This window comes from Oncorhynchus clarkii, chromosome 2 (genome assembly GCF_045791955.1).
Source record: "Oncorhynchus clarkii lewisi isolate Uvic-CL-2024 chromosome 2, UVic_Ocla_1.0, whole genome shotgun sequence".
Taxonomy (NCBI): domain Eukaryota; kingdom Metazoa; phylum Chordata; class Actinopteri; order Salmoniformes; family Salmonidae; genus Oncorhynchus; species Oncorhynchus clarkii.
The window spans coordinates 17,269,036-17,289,665 of NC_092148.1; the positions used below are offsets into that span (position 1 = coordinate 17,269,036).

Below are 20,630 nucleotides of genomic sequence, written 5' to 3' on the forward strand. Positions count from 1 at the left end.
TTGTCTTTTTCTGAATGTAGCTTATGCTAAGCGATCTTTAAATTTAAAAAGAACAAAACAATTGAAACTACTAGTGCGTTTCATAATGTTTTTGTTCTTCAGTTCAGTGTTTTAGGTACAGGTTCTTTGCTCAGGCTGTTCTTGAACATCAATTATTTAGGCTAAGCTTGCTCCTAGACTCATCCCATCAATTTCTATTTCATGGAATTGATGAACAATTGGTGCATTGCTGCTAGAGCGCCAATACAGTCAAGGCTACTTTTCCCATGTTTTGGATCCCTTTCCATTTAATCTATCTATTGCTTATTATTTTTCAATTTAAGTAATACTCACTGTATTTTTTGAAAATGTATGGTTTTCTTATAATTTGTGAATGGTTGTGTTGGCTTGCCCATCAGGGTGCAAGAGGGGAGGGGTAGAGTGCTGGGGAGAAGTTGAAAGCGCCAACTAAGCCATTACATAAAGTGGGGGTTCAGCAACATAAAGCCGCATTGTCGACGCTCTGATCTTATAGCCTAATGCTCGTTAAAGTCCAGATTTAGCATATTTACTTGGACTATGGCTGGGAGCTCTCATCTGAAGATGTTGGAGCACAGTTCATCACCAAGGGTGGGGACAACACTTTAGTGTATAAAATAAAATATTGTATTAACAATTATTAGTATTGTTCTATTTTTTAACACATCCGATATGGATAATCGGTACAAGCAACTTGATTGATTGTCTTGTAAATCGCGTTGTATTGAACGCCTCTCGTGCGCTTCTAACCCACTTTCTGTGGGCGGTCTTTTCTGCTGAGCAAAGACTCTGCATTGATCAGCGCTCCGCAGTCAAGCAGCACGGAGACAGTTGTTGTCGTCTTTAAGATAACGCCTAGTAAACTGGAAGATTTACGCATAAGATATTCCTTTTGGTGTAGCGCGTTGATTTTATTTACAGTTGGTCTTTTCGTGTGATCACATTAAGCTAAAATAACGCACTAACTCAAATTGCAATTGCTTTCATCGCTATCACGAGTATGCCGATTTAGAATCTGTGATAAATACGAGAGCAAAATATGTCCACATTAGGCTACTCATATCCCGACGTTTTCCCAAAACCGTCGCGTTCTGCTGTCCACGTTGCTGAGCCGACTCCCATCCCAAAAAGGGCGTTCCCATGAGTTTGGACTCGGTCTATTGGCTGTTTACTTCTCCAGCACTGCAAGATTCTGACATTTTTTACAACTTACATTACATCATGTTAGAACCTTGTTATTAGACCTAATGTTGATAATACATGGTTGTTTGTTCTGGTTAATCATTTGTGTTTTCTTTACAGAATCGATTTTCCATGATCAAAGTGACTTCGAATATGGTGAGTGAATTCACCCGAATGGATTCATTTGTTATTTGAGTCGCACCATACATGGCATGTGAGTTGTACCATGTGACTACTACTAATGGTCATGATTATAGATTTATTTTCTGGTTTCAGATTATGAGACACTTCGAACTACAGGGGTCATCATTGGTGTGATCTTGTTTGTGTCTGGTATCCTAATAGCTCTTAGTGAGTATGCTTGCACACACTCCGCCTAGGCTGTCACATGCCCCCCCCCCCCCCCCCCCCCCCCCCCCCCCTGTAACTCTCTGAAGGTTACTGTAACTTTTTGATCTCTTCAACAGGTAAAAAACTCACATGCTCAAAATCGTCTTCCAAGTAAGAGTTTGTACATGGCTTGGCAGTTGCTCCGCCTGTGCATGTGGAATGCATCAGACTTTGGGAAGAGGAGTCCCCACCAAATACAGGATGGCTTTACTAATACTATTTTACTGTTACCATGTCTGTCCTTTCCCCCTCTCTCCCCTCCCACAGTGGAGCCCATGTCTGAATGCTGCCTATTGGTTAAGATATTACAGTCCCGCCCTCCCTCTCTAAATCCAACAATACTGCCCACCCATTCAACTAATTAAGCAGTCACCCTTATACAGAGCATCATATTACTGTCAAATGTCTCAAGATAGTCTAGTAGTCTAACTCTGTGCCATCTTTGACATTTTTGAAAATCAAGTGTTCTTGTCAAACAAACAATATTAAGGAAATGTCCTGCATTAGGGCTTTTTTGAGGGCCCTGGTTGAAAATTGGGGCCGTTGTTGCATGGGTTGGCAGTGTGGGTGGATGGCCTCAAAGAGTGTATGTTTACAGCCAATGGCATGCCGACCCAGTCTCTCCCTCTCGCCTACCCTTTGAGAGAGGACACTGATTGGGAAGATCCTGACAGATCACTGCATTTTGCCCCAAATTGAATCCTATGATTGTCAAAGCTTTGTGGCCCCAGCCCCTTCTGTACATGGATACAGTTGACATAATCCTTCTAAAATACCTTCTCTTTGGTCAGAACACACATGATCTTGGTTACATTGTGGTTGTTTCCACAAAGCTTTGAGGAGAACTGAACTGTCGGAACTATCCAGGATTGCTTCCTTTAATTCCCTTTCTCTACTTGTGAATAACTGTTCTCTTGTCTTCTCGTCTTCAGCTCTAATACAGCAGGCACCCAAATACCAAAGACAGAGAGAGAGAGAGAGAGAGAGAGAGAGAGAGAGAGAGAGAGAGAGAGAGAGAGAGAGAGAGAGAGAGAGAGAGAGAGAGAGAGAGAGAGAGAGAGAGAGAGAGAGAGAGAGAGAGAGAGAGAGAGAGAGAGAGAGAGAGAGAGAGAGAGAGAGAGAGAAATAACAATAACACACTGTCCTCTCTTGTGTTGCAGTGCCACCTCCAACAGTATAGACGAAGTGTACATGGAGGCGAGGGAGAGTCATCATGGGAGGTGCCGCTGAGAGGCCAACACACACACTCACTTGTTTATGGCTGACACACACCAGCGCCCATTGGAACATCAAGTAATGGTGCACACCCAGCCCAAGCTGACCAGAAGAATGACGGAATTGTCATTCTTGATTTAAATTAAATGTATATCAAGCCAAGATGAAGATTTGACTCTTAACCGTCTTTGTTACTTGTGTATTAGGTGCTATCAATCTACCTTGCCCAGCAAAAAAACATACCTGGCCCAAGATCAGCTTTCAGGTGCGCTGTAAATGTATATCATGATGTGGGTAGTGTTGAAACAGAACTGAATGCTGTGCTCTCTCTGTTCCTTGCTTTTGACTTCATGCACACCCAAGACAGTTGATTGCATGTCTCGTTTTACTGTATAGTACTCTCAATGCACTTTAGAAATCTACAACTTTATTATCCAGTTGTGTGAGAGAGGTCTTTTACGTTTAGGATTTCACATTGGACCTGTATTAACAACCTCAAGCATGAATTAAGATATCAACCCAACCCCATTATCCCACTCTATTTTACTGACGGTTGGCTCAGGATCTATCTGCTGTCATTTTTGATGGCATTAAGTGGATTGTCGTGGGTGGTTGTGTTCTAGGTAGCAATGAGAAGAATGTCAACCCCATGTCTAATGTTAATTTTACAGCAATTTGAAACAGAAGCAGGAATGAAGTCTCCTGTCATTCTCTGGGGTCTGTAAGAGGGTGCCACCAGTATAGTATTGTATGTCAATGGTCTTTTTCTTTCTCCTAATGCATTTTAAGTTACATTGCACGAGTAGAATCATTCAAAGCACTAAAAAGGTATTACCTTGGGTTGAAGGAACGGGCATTTTAAAAGTGTATGAGTTTAAGCTTAATGAAAAGGTCAATACATTAAGATAAGAAGGCACAGTAACTACCTGCAAATAAACGGTCTGTATTATCATTATTTAGAGCTGTTTCTAACTTGCTGAAAGTACAATGTCTGTTATCTTCAGCTCTTTTTATTTACCGGTATGCAGCACTAGTAATCCCTGATACTGAGCCAATGGCGTAACAGTTAACCAAAAGCAAATGAGTGATTCTCACCAGAGCTAACCAATAAGACAGCTGCTGCAATAAAAATCACCCTGTATACAATGGTCTTAATGATGTATTGTTTACAGTTATTTCCCATATCTTTTAATCTGAACCTTTATCGATACGTACATGTGATGTACAATGGAGTATGACAACTCGATGACAAATGGAGATATTTGAAGAACAGATTTAATGCCAGCGTTAAGTTCAGTAAATCAGGCAATTCAGTAAATCAGAAGGATACATTCAGTGAAAAGTAACAGCAGTATTACACTGTTGCAAACGGTCTAAGTAGTATATAGTCCAGAAACTGAGCCTAATGGAACCAAGCAGCCAAAATCAACAGATTCTCTAGTACCATTTTTAAATGATAACATGAGGGAGGATAACTAATGTTAACTCACCTATGATTTAGACCTCAGAACATACAAATAACATCTCTGTATGTTCCTAGACTAAGACTGCCCAGGTGCCAAAACTAGGGGAAATCACATTTGAAAATAATTTATTCTATAAGTTTGGGGAAATCTTGTGTCATATCTCTTTTTTTTAATTACATTTTTTATGCCACTGACAGTGATGAAGTGGTATATTCACTACAGCAATATTTCAAAGGGGACATGCATGCTACCTCATTGGAGATTCAAAATAAGAAAAAACCAGTCATAAAAGGAATAAGTGATGGATGTTTTCTTGTCACCACTAAACATGTTGTGGTATTTTCAATCATGAGTCATGTTTGAAAATACCTGATTGGTTGAAGGTGAAACGAGTCATAACTGAAATACTCCTCCTATAATGCCTTTTAAGACATACATCCTACTGGTACTACATTGTATACACTGTTGATATGTTATCTAATTTTATATAGCATGTGTTGCAAATATCAACATATTCCCTTTAAATATAAAATGTTCTTTCCATAAGTCATAGTATGAATGACACAATATACAGTGGTGTAAAGTAATTAAGTAAAAATACTTTAAAGTACTTTAGGTCGTTTTTGGGGGTATCTGTACTTTACTATTTATATTTTTGACTACTTCACTATATTCCTAAAGAAAAAAATGTACTTTTTACTCCATACTTTTTCTCTGACAACCAAACAAACTCGTTACATTTTGACAGGGAAATGGTCAAATTCACGCACTTATCAAGAGAACATCCCTGGTCATCCCTACTGCCTCTGATCTGGCGGATTCACTAAACACAAATGCTTTGTTTGTAAATTACTGTCAGAGTGCTGTAGTGTGCCCCTGGCTATCCGTAAAAACATTTTTTTAAATAAATAAATAAAAATTTTAGTAATTCAATTGACTTTTGATACTTAAGTATATTTACTTTTACTCAAGTATTTTTTTACTGGGTGACTTTCACTTTTACTTGAGTCATTTTCTATTAAGGTATCTTTACTTTTATTCAAGTATGATTTTTGAGTACTTTTTCCACCACTGACAATATGTTAGCTATTCAATGAGCGCTGTGAGTATATCAAATATAAAAAGAAAGACCTAGTTAAGTTATAAAAGACATTGAAAGCATGAGCACAATGGTACACTGTGTCACATGCTTAGTGAAACAACAACCACCTTTCAACAAACCAATATGATTTCTGACCATGGTGGGAAGTTTTGACAAGAGAATGAGTAGGGGTGGGAGCCCAGAAACCCTCCTCAGATATACCTCTAAGGAGGGCTTCCCGGCTGGGGGGTACTCACACAATGAGTCTGTGCAGCTTTGAATATAATGTAAACGATTTCATAGAAATCAAGGTTGTACTGAGTGACAGTAATATCAGGGGGACTGGAATACCACCTGTTACCATTGCTCATTACTAGCTAGCCATTATTAAATTCAGAACTGAATTCAGATAGTGACCAAAATCATGTCAATCAAACATATAGTTTCAAAGTGAATGCCCTAGTATATATTAGAGATTTGCCGTGTTTGAAAATCCTCACATGAAGATACGCTAGAATCCCTCCCTCTTGGAAGTACAGATGTCTGGATTCAACCTACAGTGCAGACCTTCAGTACTTCCTCTGAAAAGAGGTGGAGGGATACACAGGGACATAAAAAGTAGTCCGGGTCAGTCTTTGTCCTGTAAGGACATTACACGTCGACGAGAGGAAGCACTTCTCTTCTTCAGGATGAGCTTGAGCTGAAAACAGATGGGACAGGAATAGGTGAGCTGAGATTATATGAATGAAACAAAATGGCCATTTGCTGTCTGTCTGTCTGTCTGTCTGTCTGTCTGTCTGTCTGTCTGTCTGACTGCTCACCTGTTCCCCGTGGGGTCCACTCTGCAGCAGGTGTGCAGGCTGGTCGTTCTCCAGGTTGCGGATGCTGGGGTCGGCCCCTCGGCCCAGCAGCAGCCTCAGCATCTCCTCTTGGTGTGGGCTGCCATGGAGACCAGCAGCCATGTGCAGCGCAGTATGACCATGGGCCTGCCGGTGAGGAGGTAAAGGGAATCATGAAGCTGTGAGTATGACAATAATTAGATATGCACACACTGTCGATGAGTCTCCCTTTCTTTTCACTCTTTTCCTTTCACCTTTTCACACACTGCTGAAGATGTTCTACCTCTCCTTTCTCTTTTCATGGAGTTTCTCAGGACACAGGTCAGTTTCTCTACACCTTTGAAGAGCGGACAATCTCACAGCAGCACTGACCTTCATGTTGACAAAGTCCCTCATGTTGTCTAGGGGGGTCTTCAGCAGATGGCGAACCAGCTGGATGTTCCCCTCCTTCACAGCCAGGTGAAGAACAGTCTTGTTACTTTTGATTTCCTGGAAACAGAGGAAAACACTGTATGAAGCCTCCAAATGAAACTGCAACGTGCCGAAGTGAGGAAAATATTCAAAACCCATTCAAGATTTTTGCAGGTGTGAGGTTGGGTAGACAAAAAGCTGACTAATAGCTCCATATTTGATTTATTTTCTACCAAAACGAACCATGCCATTCCCTCGGGTGGACGGAGGTATAGATGGTGTTTTCTACTTATTGAGTACTGGCACCACTTGTAGAACACTGGCTCTAAAATACTAACTATTGTACGTTACATTTAAGTAGTGCATTCAGTACCTGGCTGGTCAGGGAGGCTCCAGTGTTGAGTAGCATCTGCAGCCAGGAGAGCTTCTCCTCTGCCAGGGCATGGAGGCTGGCATCACCCAGCCCGGTGGAGGAGAGGGAGGAGAGAGTCTTCATGGTGTCACTGTGAGAGATGGCTGCACAGTGCAGAGGAGTCAGACCTGAGACAGGAGTGGGAAAATAGTTTATTCTATTGTTATTACTCATTCTGTTGTTTTATTATATCATTTGTCATGTCTTTTGAGTAATGGTTGTTCTCATTTGACATAAGCTGGATGTTACCTTCAAAATTGCGAGCCTCCAGGTTCACTCCAGGCCCAATGGAGAGAATAACCTACAAATACAGATCCAAAGATTGAAATTGGTTATTCATATCATTCTGTTATTTATCTAGATTGAGCCCTAACAGATGATAACTTTGGTTGAAGGCAGTGCTGCTGGTTTACCTGCATAACCCTGGGGAAGCCATAGGTGGCAGCAAGATGAAGTGCTGTTTGACCTTTGACATCACAGGCATTTATATCCGCTCCTAAAGACAACAGATCCTGGACGATTTCCGGATGGTTAGCAGTCACCGCCACCAGCAAAGCAGACTGGGAAACAGGAGGGGGGTTATTAAACTAAGGCTCAGTATGTGTGGCATCCACACATTTATTTTAGAGGAAGCATCTCATTTGTGTTGAACTCAATCCTGTGTTCTCTAAAGAAGAAGTGTCTTCTTGGTGCATACCTTCCCCTTGTGTTCCTTGGAGTCTAGCCTGCCCAGCTCAGCAAGCCTCTCTGCTGCAGCGAATGCATACTCCCTCAGGCCCTTGGCTGTATAGATGTGCAGAATCCTGACAAGACAATACAAAGTGACAAATTGGTTTCAGGTGACACCTACAGTCGAAAATGTAAAAAGTCATGAAACATAAGACGTTTGCCAAGTTTCTCTTAACATTTTCTTAAACTTAGACAGGTCTACTTTCTCAACATCAGGTCACAAGCTGATGTCACAAACACACACTTACGTGTCTCCGTCGTCATCCTGCCAGGTGGTTCTGCTGTAGTCCATCCCTCTGAGGAACATCCTGGCTTCCTCCAGCTTAATGACATCCATCTGGCCACTAAACACCTGCTGGACAAGCTCTGTGGGGCCCAGGGCCCCCGATGACCAGGAGAAGACAGCAGACTGCAGGGGCCCTGAAGGAACCAAACTAGACACAGCCTCGGTCACTGGACACTCCGTCTGTAAAGGTAAAATTGGTATCATCATAAATGCTATAGCACATACCGTTCATGTACTGAATAGCACGTGAACAACAAGTAGTCAAAAGGACAATGTAATGTCAAATTGCTTCTGCTCAAGAAACCAGTCCTCCTTACATAACACTGGGGCATCCTGGTGTCTGAGTAGTCCTGCATCTGCTGTGTGCTGTAGCTGGAGGCCATCTGAGTGCTGTAGGCCGGAGTTTGGCTGTAGTCCATTGAGGAGGATGGGCTGGAGAAGTAATTGTTCCCCATAGGGGAGAATGGACCTTCATGTATGGCCGAGAGGGCTTGGTGCTCATCCATAGGACCCCATCTCTCATACCCCACTGCCATGTCTGAGTAGCTGCTGGCTACACCTGGGAGGGTCACAAGTTAACCCATCTGTCAATGTCAATGGAAAAGTATTTGAATTATTTGACAATGTACTTGACCCAGGTCTGGTTGGGTTGCAAAGGGCTTACATGGGTGCTTGAAGCAGTACTCACCTGTTGAGGTAGACTTCTCTGGTGTTGACACCTGTTGGGAGAGGACAGTGGCAGTGGGGACACCGGTACTGGTTGTTGCCGTCGAGGAGGTCTCCCTCTTCCTCTTCTGCTCCAGGAGTTTCTTCACTGTGGGAAGAGTGTAACACGGCTTCTCCTTCGGTGCTGTGGAGACAGAGGTGATGTTGCAATGAATGATATTTGGTGGATAGTCATGAAGTCGACCATGACATTTGTTCTCTATTGCGGTGCTTTTCTACAATGGTCTACTATTCTTATCAGACATGTATTACTACAGAGCGACACAGCTAAAGCTCTTGGTATACTGTTATGACATAATATGAAGTAATGTGGTAATTTTGGATAGCGCTTCATTCTTTAGTTTTTGGATTGAAAGGATTGGCAAAAAGAGGCCATTCTCCTCCAGCTCTGTGATTTCCCATGATTCATCTATGATATCATGTTTACTCTCTTTCCTCATCACTTTCTGTTCCATTCAGCAGCCAGAGGAAAGAGAGATAGTGGTGAAAAATATAGGTATCTGAGGTTTCCAGCTTGATATTGCTTGTGTGCGGCAAAGCAGGGTAGTTTTTCCTCGAAGTCATCACCCCGCACGTGAAAGACAAAGCGACATTTCCACTGAGGAGCATAAACAGGTAGAGAGAGAGCTCTGAGGAACCTATTCCATTAGGAAAACAGGCTGTGAGGTCAGAACTAACAGATAGATTCAATAGAACCACTACCATGTGGAGGCTTGCCACTGCACATTTTCTGTGACTCTTTCCTGTCTAGCTCCGTTACGCTGGCTGTGGTAAACCACAGCACCTTCCTGTCGCTGCTGTGTGTGCCGAGAGCACGTTACACAGCCAGATGTGAAGAGTGAACATATAAACGTGGGCCATGTCTGCTCTGCTGTGTGACTGGGCTGGCAGCCATAACATAGTGTCTGACTATTAGCATGATGATTCATAAATGTGGTCATGGAGCAGATAGTTTCTCACAGACATCTCACATCACCTGTCCTTTTCACAGACGACAATCAAGCCATAGAAAGGGGGCTTTTTGGGGTGTGAGCCTGAGTTTTTGGTCTAGTTGCATTAACATATTTGAATGCTACAGGAGTCTCATCTATTCCCCAAGGGGGTTCGGTGAACATAGGAAGGAGTGATAAAAACACACTTTTGTAGTGCCATCAACACAGTTTCAGTGGAAGGTCAAAATCTCTGACTTGAGAGCGAGAGTATAGTGAATGCCTGGGTGAGGGGTGTGTTGCGTTTTCACTTTAAGTATCCCTCTCACAACGAGCAAAGTTTGGTATCACTTGAAGCCACTCAAATGGATACAAAGGAGGAACTGCCTTTCTGTCAAGCCATTGTTGGAAACTCCAGAAGTTATTAACATTATGTTCCTTGTCTCTCTCTTCTCTTGGACCTGAGTTTGACATGTCTCTCTCTTCTCTTGGACCTGAGTTTGACATGTCTCTCTCTTCTCTTGGACCTGAGTTTGACATGTCTCTCTCTTCTCTTGGACCTGAGTTTGACATGTCTCTCTCTTCTCTTGGACCTGAGTTTGACATGTCTCTCTCTTCTCTTGGACCTGAGTTTGACATGTCTCTCTCTTCTCTTGGACCTGAGTTTGACATGTCTCTCTCTTCTCTTGGACCTGAGTTTGACATGTCTCTCTCTTCTCTTGGACCTGAGTTTGACATGTCTCTCTCTTCTCGTGGACCTGAGTTTTACTTGTCTCTCTCTTCTCGTGGACCTGAGTTTTACTTGTCTCTCTCTTCTCTTGGACCTGAGTTTTACTTGTCTCTCTCTTCTCTTGGACCTGAGTTTTACTTGTCTCTCTCTTCTCTTGGACCTGAGTTTTACTTGTCTCTCTCTTCTCTTGGACCTGAGTTTTACTTGTCTCTCTCTTCTCTTGGACCTGAGTTTTACTTGTCTCTCTCTTCTCTTGGGCCTGAGTTTTACTTGTCTCTCGCTTCTCTTGGACCTGAGTTTTACTTGTCTCTCTCTTCTCTTGGACCTGAGTTTTACATGTCTCTCTCTTCTCTTGGGCCTGAGTTGTACATGTCTCTCTCTTCTCTTGGGCCTGAGTTTTACTTGTCTCTCTCTTCTCTTGGACCTGAGTTTTACTTGTCTCTCTCTTCTCTTGGACCTGAGTTTTACTTGTCTCTCTCTTCTCTTGGGCCTGAGTTTTACTTGTCTCTCGCTTCTCTTGGACCTGAGTTTTACTTGTCTCTCTCTTCTCTTGGACCTGAGTTTTACATGTCTCTCTCTTCTCTTGGGCCTGAGTTGTACATGTCTCTCTATTCTCTTGGACCTGAGTTTTACTTGTCTCTCTCTTCTCTTGGACCTGAGTTTTACATGTCTCTCTCTTCTCTTGGACCTGAGTTTGACATGTCTCTCTCTTCTCTTGGACCTGAGTTTGACATGTCTCTCTCTTCTCTTGGACCTGAGTTTGACATGTCTCTCTCTTCTCTTGGACCTGAGTTTGACATGTCTCTCTCTTCTCTTGGACCTGAGTTTGACATGTCTCTCTCTTCTCTTGGACCTGAGTTTGACATGTCTCTCTCTTCTCGTGGACCTGAGTTTTACTTGTCTCTCTCTTCTCGTGGACCTGAGTTTTACTTGTCTCTCTCTTCTCTTGGACCTGAGTTTTACTTGTCTCTCTCTTCTCTTGGACCTGAGTTTTACTTGTCTCTCTCTTCTCTTGGACCTGAGTTTTACTTGTCTCTCTCTTCTCTTGGACCTGAGTTTTACTTGTCTCTCTCTTCTCTTGGACCTGAGTTTTACTTGTCTCTCTCTTCTCTTGGGCCTGAGTTTTACTTGTCTCTCGCTTCTCTTGGACCTGAGTTTTACTTGTCTCTCTCTTCTCTTGGACCTGAGTTTTACATGTCTCTCTCTTCTCTTGGGCCTGAGTTGTACATGTCTCTCTCTTCTCTTGGGCCTGAGTTTTACTTGTCTCTCTCTTCTCTTGGACCTGAGTTTTACTTGTCTCTCTCTTCTCTTGGACCTGAGTTTTACTTGTCTCTCTCTTCTCTTGGGCCTGAGTTTTACTTGTCTCTCGCTTCTCTTGGACCTGAGTTTTACTTGTCTCTCTCTTCTCTTGGACCTGAGTTTTACATGTCTCTCTCTTCTCTTGGGCCTGAGTTGTACATGTCTCTCTATTCTCTTGGACCTGAGTTTTACTTGTCTCTCTCTTCTCTTGGACCTGAGTTTTACATGTCTCTCTCTTCTCATGGGCCTGAGTTGTACATGTCTCTCTCTTCTCTTGGGCCTGAGTTTTACTTGTCTCTCTCTTCTCTTGGACCTGAGTTTTACTTGTCTCTCTCTTCTCTTGGACTTGAGTTTTACATGTCTCTCTCTTCTCTTGGACTTGAGTTTGACATGTCTCTCTCTTCTCTTGGACTTGAGTTTTACATGTCTCTCAATTTTTTCCCTCATTTATTTTCTCTTTCCTCAGTTACCTGTCTTGCTGAGTAAGGAATAAAATACAGACTACTGGCATTTGTAAAACTAAAAATAAGACAGGAGATGCCAAGGACTTTTTAGCTAAGCTAAAATTACACATTACATCAATTACATGTGCAATTTTCATACCTTATAACAATGATTATAAACATTACTGTAAGAGACTCCTATTGTATTATATTATTATTTAAAATGTATTGCTACTGCTGTTATAGGCCAAATAGGAATATATTTGCCAAACTATGACATATTGGAAAAATGAAACTGAAAATGTGTTTTGACCATCTCAAGACTTTATTCCAATGTATCTAATGAGTTCATCTTCATACAATACATCATCAGATACTGTAAAGTCATTAGTGAATCCCCCTGACGTCATTGCTCAACCTTCACCACAGTGTGGGAGGGATGAATACCAATTGAGGGGATGCCTCACAGGGGTGAGAAAGAAAGGGTGATCTACACACGGAAGGGCAGCTCTGGCCACTGGTGCATACTGTAGACAGCAGGTGTGCCTACCCAAAAATAATCTCATGCAAATATTTGACTAGTAGTGCATGTTGGGGGATAGAGTAACCCCCCTACATATACAAGATAGGCTACAGTCGGGTGTTAACCCTTAAAGGCAGTCTACTATCCATGTCCAAAATCAGTATTTATTTTAAAACACCCACAGAGAGGGAGAACTGTCCTCAATAGTTGTTATTTGTCACCAAGCAAGCAATAAAGGTCCCAGCTGTATTCTGTAATATTACCTACACAGTGATGTAGTGCTCTATAAAGCATATTGCTACTTGAGTTTGGGTATAGAATAATTCACGTAGTACTCTACAAGTCCATTTGAACCTAGTTACAGTACATCATTAGGCAGACAAATAATTATATCAGTGCAGAAAGTTCTTTACATCAGCCTATTGCACTAAACGTATTCAAAGGTCAATTTTTACAGTTGTCAAAGTTAGTTAGTTAAACGATCCATGACAAGGAGACAGAGCTGCTGGGATACCCTGTCTGAACGCTGTTGCAATGTAATATTTAAATCGCGGAAACCCCTGGCCATTTAGTCATGCGCGTGGGCGGCGGGGATTCCGACGACCTTTCTATTTGCTGGCTCGATATGCTGCGGTGCGGAGCAGAGAAAACGAAGTGAACTTCCTCAATGACTGTGGCACTGTGTAGACTAATATATTGCATAGAGTTGACTGCTACACTATGCCCGTCGCCGGCAGTGGCAAATCACGTTCATTATTGCGTGTGTAAAATAGCCTGTCCGGGTTCCCCCTTTACACCCAGCATTAAAAGGGGAACTGATATGTAGCGAACATGGGCGAGGGTTGAGAGAGTTTCCCCGCTGTCTGTTTTCAATACGCAAAAGTAGGCTATTGTTTTCATCATTGGCTGTAAATGTTGACTTAACTTCTTAGTATTAACGTTTTAATAATCTCACATTCGTTTGATGCACTCAATTGTATGGTATGATATAGGCCTGCCCACTTTATAACAACCCTCATTTATTTTGAATGTTAGTCCTGACTTGTAGGCTATTGTCTAAGCCTACTTGCCACTTACTCATCAAAGCAATTATGTAACTTAGACATTAGGAATGGATGTTCAAACTGAGCAGCAAGAGAATGTAAAAAATAGCATTTGATTGTCAATGTCACAACATCCGCTATATGATCACAATATTCGTATCTAGGCGTATTAGTAGCCTGCGAGTCAATGTCATATTCATCATCAACACAATAAACACTCACATTTCTGCCAGTGCATGTCAGAATCCCTTTTTCTTTGTAGCACCTTGTCAGCTCCTCTGGTCTCTTCTTCAGGGTTTGAATTCGCAGCGGTTCCTGGTCCTTTCTCGAAGTGTCAGACTTGTATGATGTGACTCGTGTGTCTCTTCTGTCAAAGGCTCGTTGTTGTCTTGCTACTATGTACACACAGAACACGTTCCCGGTGACGCCATCCCCATTGCCAACACCACGCCCACTATAGTCTGTGAAAATTGGGTGCGCAAGAGCACCACATCAATACGCAGCGCAACGCTCCACTTGCTCAGAGATAAAGGGTGAGGGGAGGGAAGAGAAGGGTGGAGACCGAGATAATATTTGTTATGTTAGACAACTAACTTTCCTGAATATTTCCTGAATTAACAATGCATGTTCTGATTCAAAGAGTGGAGAAGATTCTAGCGACCAGGTTACAGTCTAATTTGTTTGTATGTGTTTTGTGTGTGTCAGTGGCAATTTTAGCATGTAAATCTTGGTGGGGCAAACACTAAAAAGTGGGATGCATGCCAGCAAAGCCACTACACAACACAACACTAAACAATACATTAATTGCAGTATAACGGTGACAAGCTGTGATCACAAACGACCTACATAAAGTTGTCCAACAGCAGTCCCAACATCTTACCACTGCTACACCTGGCTATCAGTGGAGCCTTGTTTGGCAGCGAAACACACAGCTGATATGGCTGACTTGCTTAAACAATAAGAGCGGATTAGAGCCAATCCGTAATTTCCATAACACCCCCCCCCCCCTCCCCAAAAGGCACCATTCTGCACTAACTGTAATTTTTTGTCAAAAGACTCTATATATCACTAAAGATAAAAAAAATATCATCATAAAATGGATTTCTTTTAATTTAGCCTACAGCATTGGAAATTCCCCTCACTGAACTCAGGACTTAGTCAATACAATCACAGAAAACCTTTATGATGTCACCTCAATGAAAGTTAACCAAATCAATAATGTGCTAGTTAGGTTGTAATCGTTTCGCTGCAGGCAATCATCATTATCATGATGAAACTGTGTGCAATTATATCCAATGTTATGTAAGCTAGTTGGACAGAAAACGGAATATTGTCCCCCTATGTGTAATAGCATAGCAAGCAACATAGGCTAACAGACATAAGTGTTATACTAGCCTAATTCATTACATGCATAATATTATACTCATAAAGAGATGACATAGCTGCATACCTTTATCTTTTGCGCGTTTCTCCTCTTCTTCTTTCCTCTTTTTCCTAAACTGGGCATCTGACACCTTAGACCTTTTCTTATCCATTTGTGTTGATTTGTCACTCCAGCAATAATACATTACCCATCCCCCAACACTGTCAACCAAGAGTCAAGACTAAACCAGTTCACCTTGGTGGTGTGCAGACTGGTTTTATATTATTCTTAATGATTTTGCACAAACCAGAAGAAAAATGCAACAATATGTCTGTGAAACTAAAGTTGAAGTGGGAAGTTAACATACATCTTAGCCAAATACATTTAAACTCAGTTTTTTAACAATTCCTGACATTTAATCCTAGTAACAATTCCATGTTTTAGGTCAGTTACGATCACCACTATATTTAAGAATGTGAAATGTCAGAATAATACTAGAGAGAATTATTTATTTCAGCTTCTTTCATCACATTCCCAGTGGGTCAGAAGTTTACATACACTCAATTAGTATTTGGTAGCATTGTCTTTAAAATGTTAACCTGGGTCAAATGTTTCGGGTAGCCTTCCACAAGCTTCCTATAGTAAGTTGGGTGAATTTTGGCTCATTCCTCCTGTCAGAGCTGGTGTAACCGAGTCAGGTTTATAGGCCTCCTTGCTCGAAAAACACTTTTTCAGTTCTGCCCACAAATTTTCTATAGGATTGAGGTCAGGGCTTTGTGATGGCCACTCCAATACCTTGACTTTGTTGTCCTTAAGCTATTTTCCCACAACTTTGGAAGTATGCTTGGGGTCATTGTCCATTTGGAAGACCCATTTGCGACCAAGCTTTAACATCCTGACTGATGTCTTGAGATGTTGCTTCAATATATCCACATCATTTTCCTTCCTCGTGATGAAGTGCACCAGTCCCTCCTGCAGCAAAGCACCCCCACAACACGATGCTGCCACCCCTGTGCTTCACGGTTGGGATGGTGTTCTTCGGCTTGCAAGCCACCCCCTTTTTCCTCCAAACGTAATGATGGTCATTAAGGCCAAACAGTTATATTTTTGTTTCATCAGACCAGAGGACATTTCTCCTAAAAGTGCAATCTTTGTCCCCATGTGCAGTTGCAAACCGTAGTCTGGCTTTTTTATGGCGGTTTTGGAGCAGTGGCTTCTTCTTTGCTGAGCGGCCTTTCAGGTTATGTCGATATAGGACTCGTTTTACTGTGGATATATATACTTTTGTACCTGTTTCCTCCAGCATCTTCACAAGGTCCTTTGCTGTTTCTCTGGGATTGATTTGTACTTTTCGCACCAAAGTACGTTCATCTCTAGGAGACAGAACGCTTCTCCTTCCTAAGCGGTATGACGGCTGCGTGATCCCATGGTGTTTATACTTTCGTATTATTGTTTGTACAGATGAACGTGGTACCTTCAGGCATTTGGAAATGGCTCCCAAGGATGAACCAGACTTGTGGAGGTGTAACGATCGTTGTTGGAAGGATTGGACCAAGGTGCAACATGGAAGGCGTTCATCAAGTTTATTAACGTGAACCAGCAACAAAACAATAAAGAGTAACAAACCGAACGTGCAGCTTTGTAGTGCAAAAAGGCTACATTACAAAAACAAGATCCCACACACAACAGATGGGAAAAGGCTGCCTAAATATGATCCCCAATCAGAGACAACGATAGACAGCTGCCTCTGATTAGGAACCATACCAGGCCAACATAGAAATAAAAAAACTAGAGTACCCACCCTAGTCACACACCGACCTAACCAAATAGAGAATAAAAGGCTCTCTAAGGTCAGGGCGTGACAGGAGGTCTACAAAAAAAAATCGGAGATCTTGGCTTTCTTTTTATTTTCCCATGATGTCAAGCAAAGAGGCATTGAGTTTAAAGGTAGGCCTTGAACTACATCCACAGGTACAGATCCAATTGACTCAAATTATGTCAATTAGCCTATCAGAATCTTCTAAAGCCATGACATCATTTTATGGAATTTTCCAAGCTATTTAAAGGCACAGTCAACTTAGTGTATGTAAAATTCTGACCCACTGGAATTGTGATACAGTGAATTATAAGTGAAATAATCTGTCTGTTAACAATTGTTGGAAAAATGACTTGTGTCATGCACAAAGGAGATGTCCTAACCGACTTGCCAAAAATATAGTTTGTTAACAAGAAATGTGTGAAGTGGTTGAAAAACGAGTTTTAATGACTCCAACCTAAGTGTATGTAAACTTCCAACTTCAACTGTATATATTCACAGTATTATGAATGAATTGTTGTTTATTTGGTAGCATTTCGTAGTGTGACTGATTTTACTAATTGCATTAGTACTGTACAAAGTTAGAGTTGCGCTATTTGATAGATTCCACTGCTCCCCATACCTCTGGCTTCCAGTGGGGAGACCTGAGGTCAACCTACCCCCACCCCCATCCCCACCTTGTACTTCTGAGTGGGTAGACCTTCCCAGTAGCCTGCCTAGCTCACAAACTAGAATTAGGGTGCCAACTACGCCAAGGTTAATTAACCCACAGTCCCACACGGTGACATGATATCATTAACATGACGTGCAAATGAGTGAAAGAAAACCTTCAAGCAAATGTCACCATTCCAAATTTCTTTGTGAGGGCAAGATGCCGCCTGGGCGGCTGTCCATGTCGCTTGTACCTAAATCCGCCACTGGACGTAGTCAATATAACTATTTGTTTAGCACTTTTGAAATCTACAGCGACAGAAATCAGAACATGGGTCATTCTTACAGTGTTCTCCCTGTACACCAAGTCAGAACAGTAAGATAAATAGAGGGGGCATATAAGCAGACAATAGAAGCTCTTAGAAGGTCGAGTCATGATGATGTCATTGATCTTATGGTCATAGCTCTAAGAGGCCAGATTTACAATTCCAAATTGGATGACCATTCAAAAGGTGTTTTCCCAGTCGGAGCTTGTTTATTCATGAATCCCCAGTTGTCTTGAACTCACTGAAGTCAAGTTTTTGCAGTTCCAAGTTAACAGTTGTTTTGAGCATGGCACAAATCATGCTTCATTGACAGCATGTCCAATGTTGAGTGTTTATCATTTTAAACTTGGAAAAGAGCTCCTTAATCCCAGACTTGGGACCAGACAGCCACTCCCCTGAATAGCAGGCTAGTGATTGCTTTGCAATGATTGCAGTTAGCCACTGTCACTGATTCCTTCCAAACCACTCATTGTTGAATTTGTGAATTACGATATGTTTTATCTAGAATTTCTCTTCATTATTTCTCCTCATATGACATGGATTAAAAATAATTTGACAGTAGATTGTCGACTTGATTCATGATGATGACTGCTAGCTGAGATTTTGAAAGTGTTTATTTTATTTTTTATTTAACAGGGCAAGTCAGTTAAGAACAAATTCTTATTTACAATGACAGCATACACCGGCCAAACCCGGACGACGCTGGCAAAGACAGAGTGAGAGAGAGAAAGAGAGGGAGAATAGAAAGAGAGATTTCCTTGATGTAGTAGGAATATTCCTATATGCCATCATCACGGACTACTGTATTATTTAGAAACCTTTAGTTCCTCTTCCTCTCCACTGCAGCGGTTGGTATCTGCATGAGGAGGAAATCTAACTTAACAGTCTCATTGGCTGCTTTGGTCTCAAACCAATGAGAGGAGGGGAATCCAGCATCAAAGCATACACCCACTATTCCTTATCAAACTGATAAGCGTCTACATGCATACTAGGAAAGACATGAATCTGGCTTGTCTTATTTTAGCACAATGTGTTTCTATTGACATGTTTAGCATTTCTCATTCATGGTTGAGATCAAGTCCATTGGAAAATAATTAAGTCAGTAATTTATTTGAACAATCTGCATATATTCTTTATTTTAATGGCAATTTATCCTAGATTGACAAAATCGAAGGGTTATTCAACCCAGACCTTGTAGCCTACTAGCAGCTCTTGTTAGCTTTTCAGGACAGGACAGAGCCTCCAGCTTTGGATTTGAGAATTTTTTACACAGCTGATTCAGTGTTTCTTTGTCTGTGTGGAAAGGCTATGAAGCCCTCTAGCGTCTGTTTGATACACTTTAATACACTCACCCCATCTAGTGTAAAGCAAGTTCAACTACCATTTTGAGGAGCGGTCTTGACAAGGACAGCCCATGGAGTCTTTTTAACTTCATTAATTAATTGAAGTCTTAATTAAGAACTGTATGATTTGAAAATAAGGTGGCATCTGTGTAGCCTATCCCAACTCAGACTTTTTAAAGAATATACAACTTTTTATCAGCAAGTGACCTATGCTCACAATGGCAAATACACTTAAAAAAAAAAAAATAATGAACACCAACAACCTCATGTGAATGATTATTTTATAGGTGACCCTTTTCACTAAATAGTTTGAAGGGAAATGTTTCCAATCAAGCTGCTCCATTTCTGCACTACTGTAATGTCAGTCAGATGTGTACACCTGCTGTTTGTAGACAAGGTGGACACAATGATGAGTTATCATTGTTTGACTGATGAGAGTGTTACAGCAGGTGAAGGGCATCGGTGAGTGTTACTGACTCATTCAGCATGCTAATCCCTGATTCAGACGGAGGCTGTATCCACTGTAACAGAGACCTTCACTGGTAACACCTTCAGAGTATGGAGAATGCAGTGATTCCTGATGTATGGAAAGACTCTCTCAGTGAAAGTGTGTGTGAATGTGTATATATGTGTGTTATTATCTGGGTCAGAGAATGACAGCTTTCCTCTGTACCAGTCCAGCTGCACTCTGACCCTCTTGGGTTTCTGTCTCACGGTTAGATGATCGAGTCTGTGAACACGTGGCACCATTAGAACATATGTTAAATACCTATCCTTTAAAAACCACACACCCCAGGATCCTCTACACATGCTGAAGTCTCCCTTCCTCCGGCAAGACTCTGTGATCACACCCACGATCCGTCCTGTACTGTCCCCAACCTCATCGTGTGTTCCTGAGTTAAAGCCCTCAGAGGCCAGGACCATTGTATAGTCATCAAATATCTCTGGGTTGTCAGGAAGTTGCAGTATATCACTGTGGTTAGATCATCAGACAAGATTAGATGTAAGTTTGCAGTGCTGGGGTCAAGAGTCATTGGAACTGACAACACACACATGCCATAATTAAATAAAAATTGAGGTAGGGACATAATCTTATTATTCAGCATAAATTTAATTCACAAAGCAAATTTCTAGTTTTCTGTGTTGGAACCTTTTAGTAGCGGTAAAGTTTTATCCCAATTGTATCTAATATTCACTGTATTGAATTCTTGCCTGCATCTTCTCCCAGACCCTATAGTGCAGGGTTCTCATGTGCATTACCACATCGATCAGTCCTCCTGAAACCCTCTCACGGTCCAGCAGTGTGCACTAGGTTCTGGAAGAACAGACAGGAGTCAGTGGGGTTGGATACTGAACCACTGAGAAGAGAGAGACCGGAGGCAGATCACTTACCTTTCTTTCCAAGATGG

At 41.7% G+C, this 20,630-nt stretch overlaps 1 protein-coding gene and 1 long non-coding RNA gene across 2 annotated transcripts; one reads left to right on the forward strand and one right to left on the reverse strand.

Moving 5' to 3' along the window:
• The first annotated feature begins 500 nt into the window (after nucleotides 1-500).
• Nucleotides 501-2,552, forward strand: LOC139380052 (uncharacterized). Its single transcript, XR_011628427.1, has 4 exons — nucleotides 501-609; nucleotides 1,321-1,356; nucleotides 1,477-1,551; nucleotides 1,668-2,552. It is a non-coding gene; the product is annotated as an uncharacterized lncRNA (long non-coding RNA).
• A 1,409-nt stretch (nucleotides 2,553-3,961) lies between these two features.
• On the reverse strand, nucleotides 3,962-14,145 carry LOC139380038 (NF-kappa-B inhibitor delta-like). Its single transcript, XM_071122516.1, has 11 exons — nucleotides 13,945-14,145; nucleotides 8,718-8,879; nucleotides 8,347-8,588; nucleotides 7,992-8,209; nucleotides 7,712-7,817; nucleotides 7,428-7,574; nucleotides 7,264-7,315; nucleotides 6,976-7,142; nucleotides 6,564-6,680; nucleotides 6,174-6,338; nucleotides 3,962-6,052 (listed from the first exon to the last, which is right to left on the reverse strand). The coding sequence occupies exons 1-11, from the start codon at nucleotides 13,958-13,960 to the stop codon at nucleotides 5,981-5,983; spliced, it is 1,464 nt and encodes a 487-aa protein (XP_070978617.1). The 5' UTR covers nucleotides 13,961-14,145; the 3' UTR covers nucleotides 3,962-5,980.
• Between the last annotated feature and the right edge of the window lie 6,485 nt (nucleotides 14,146-20,630).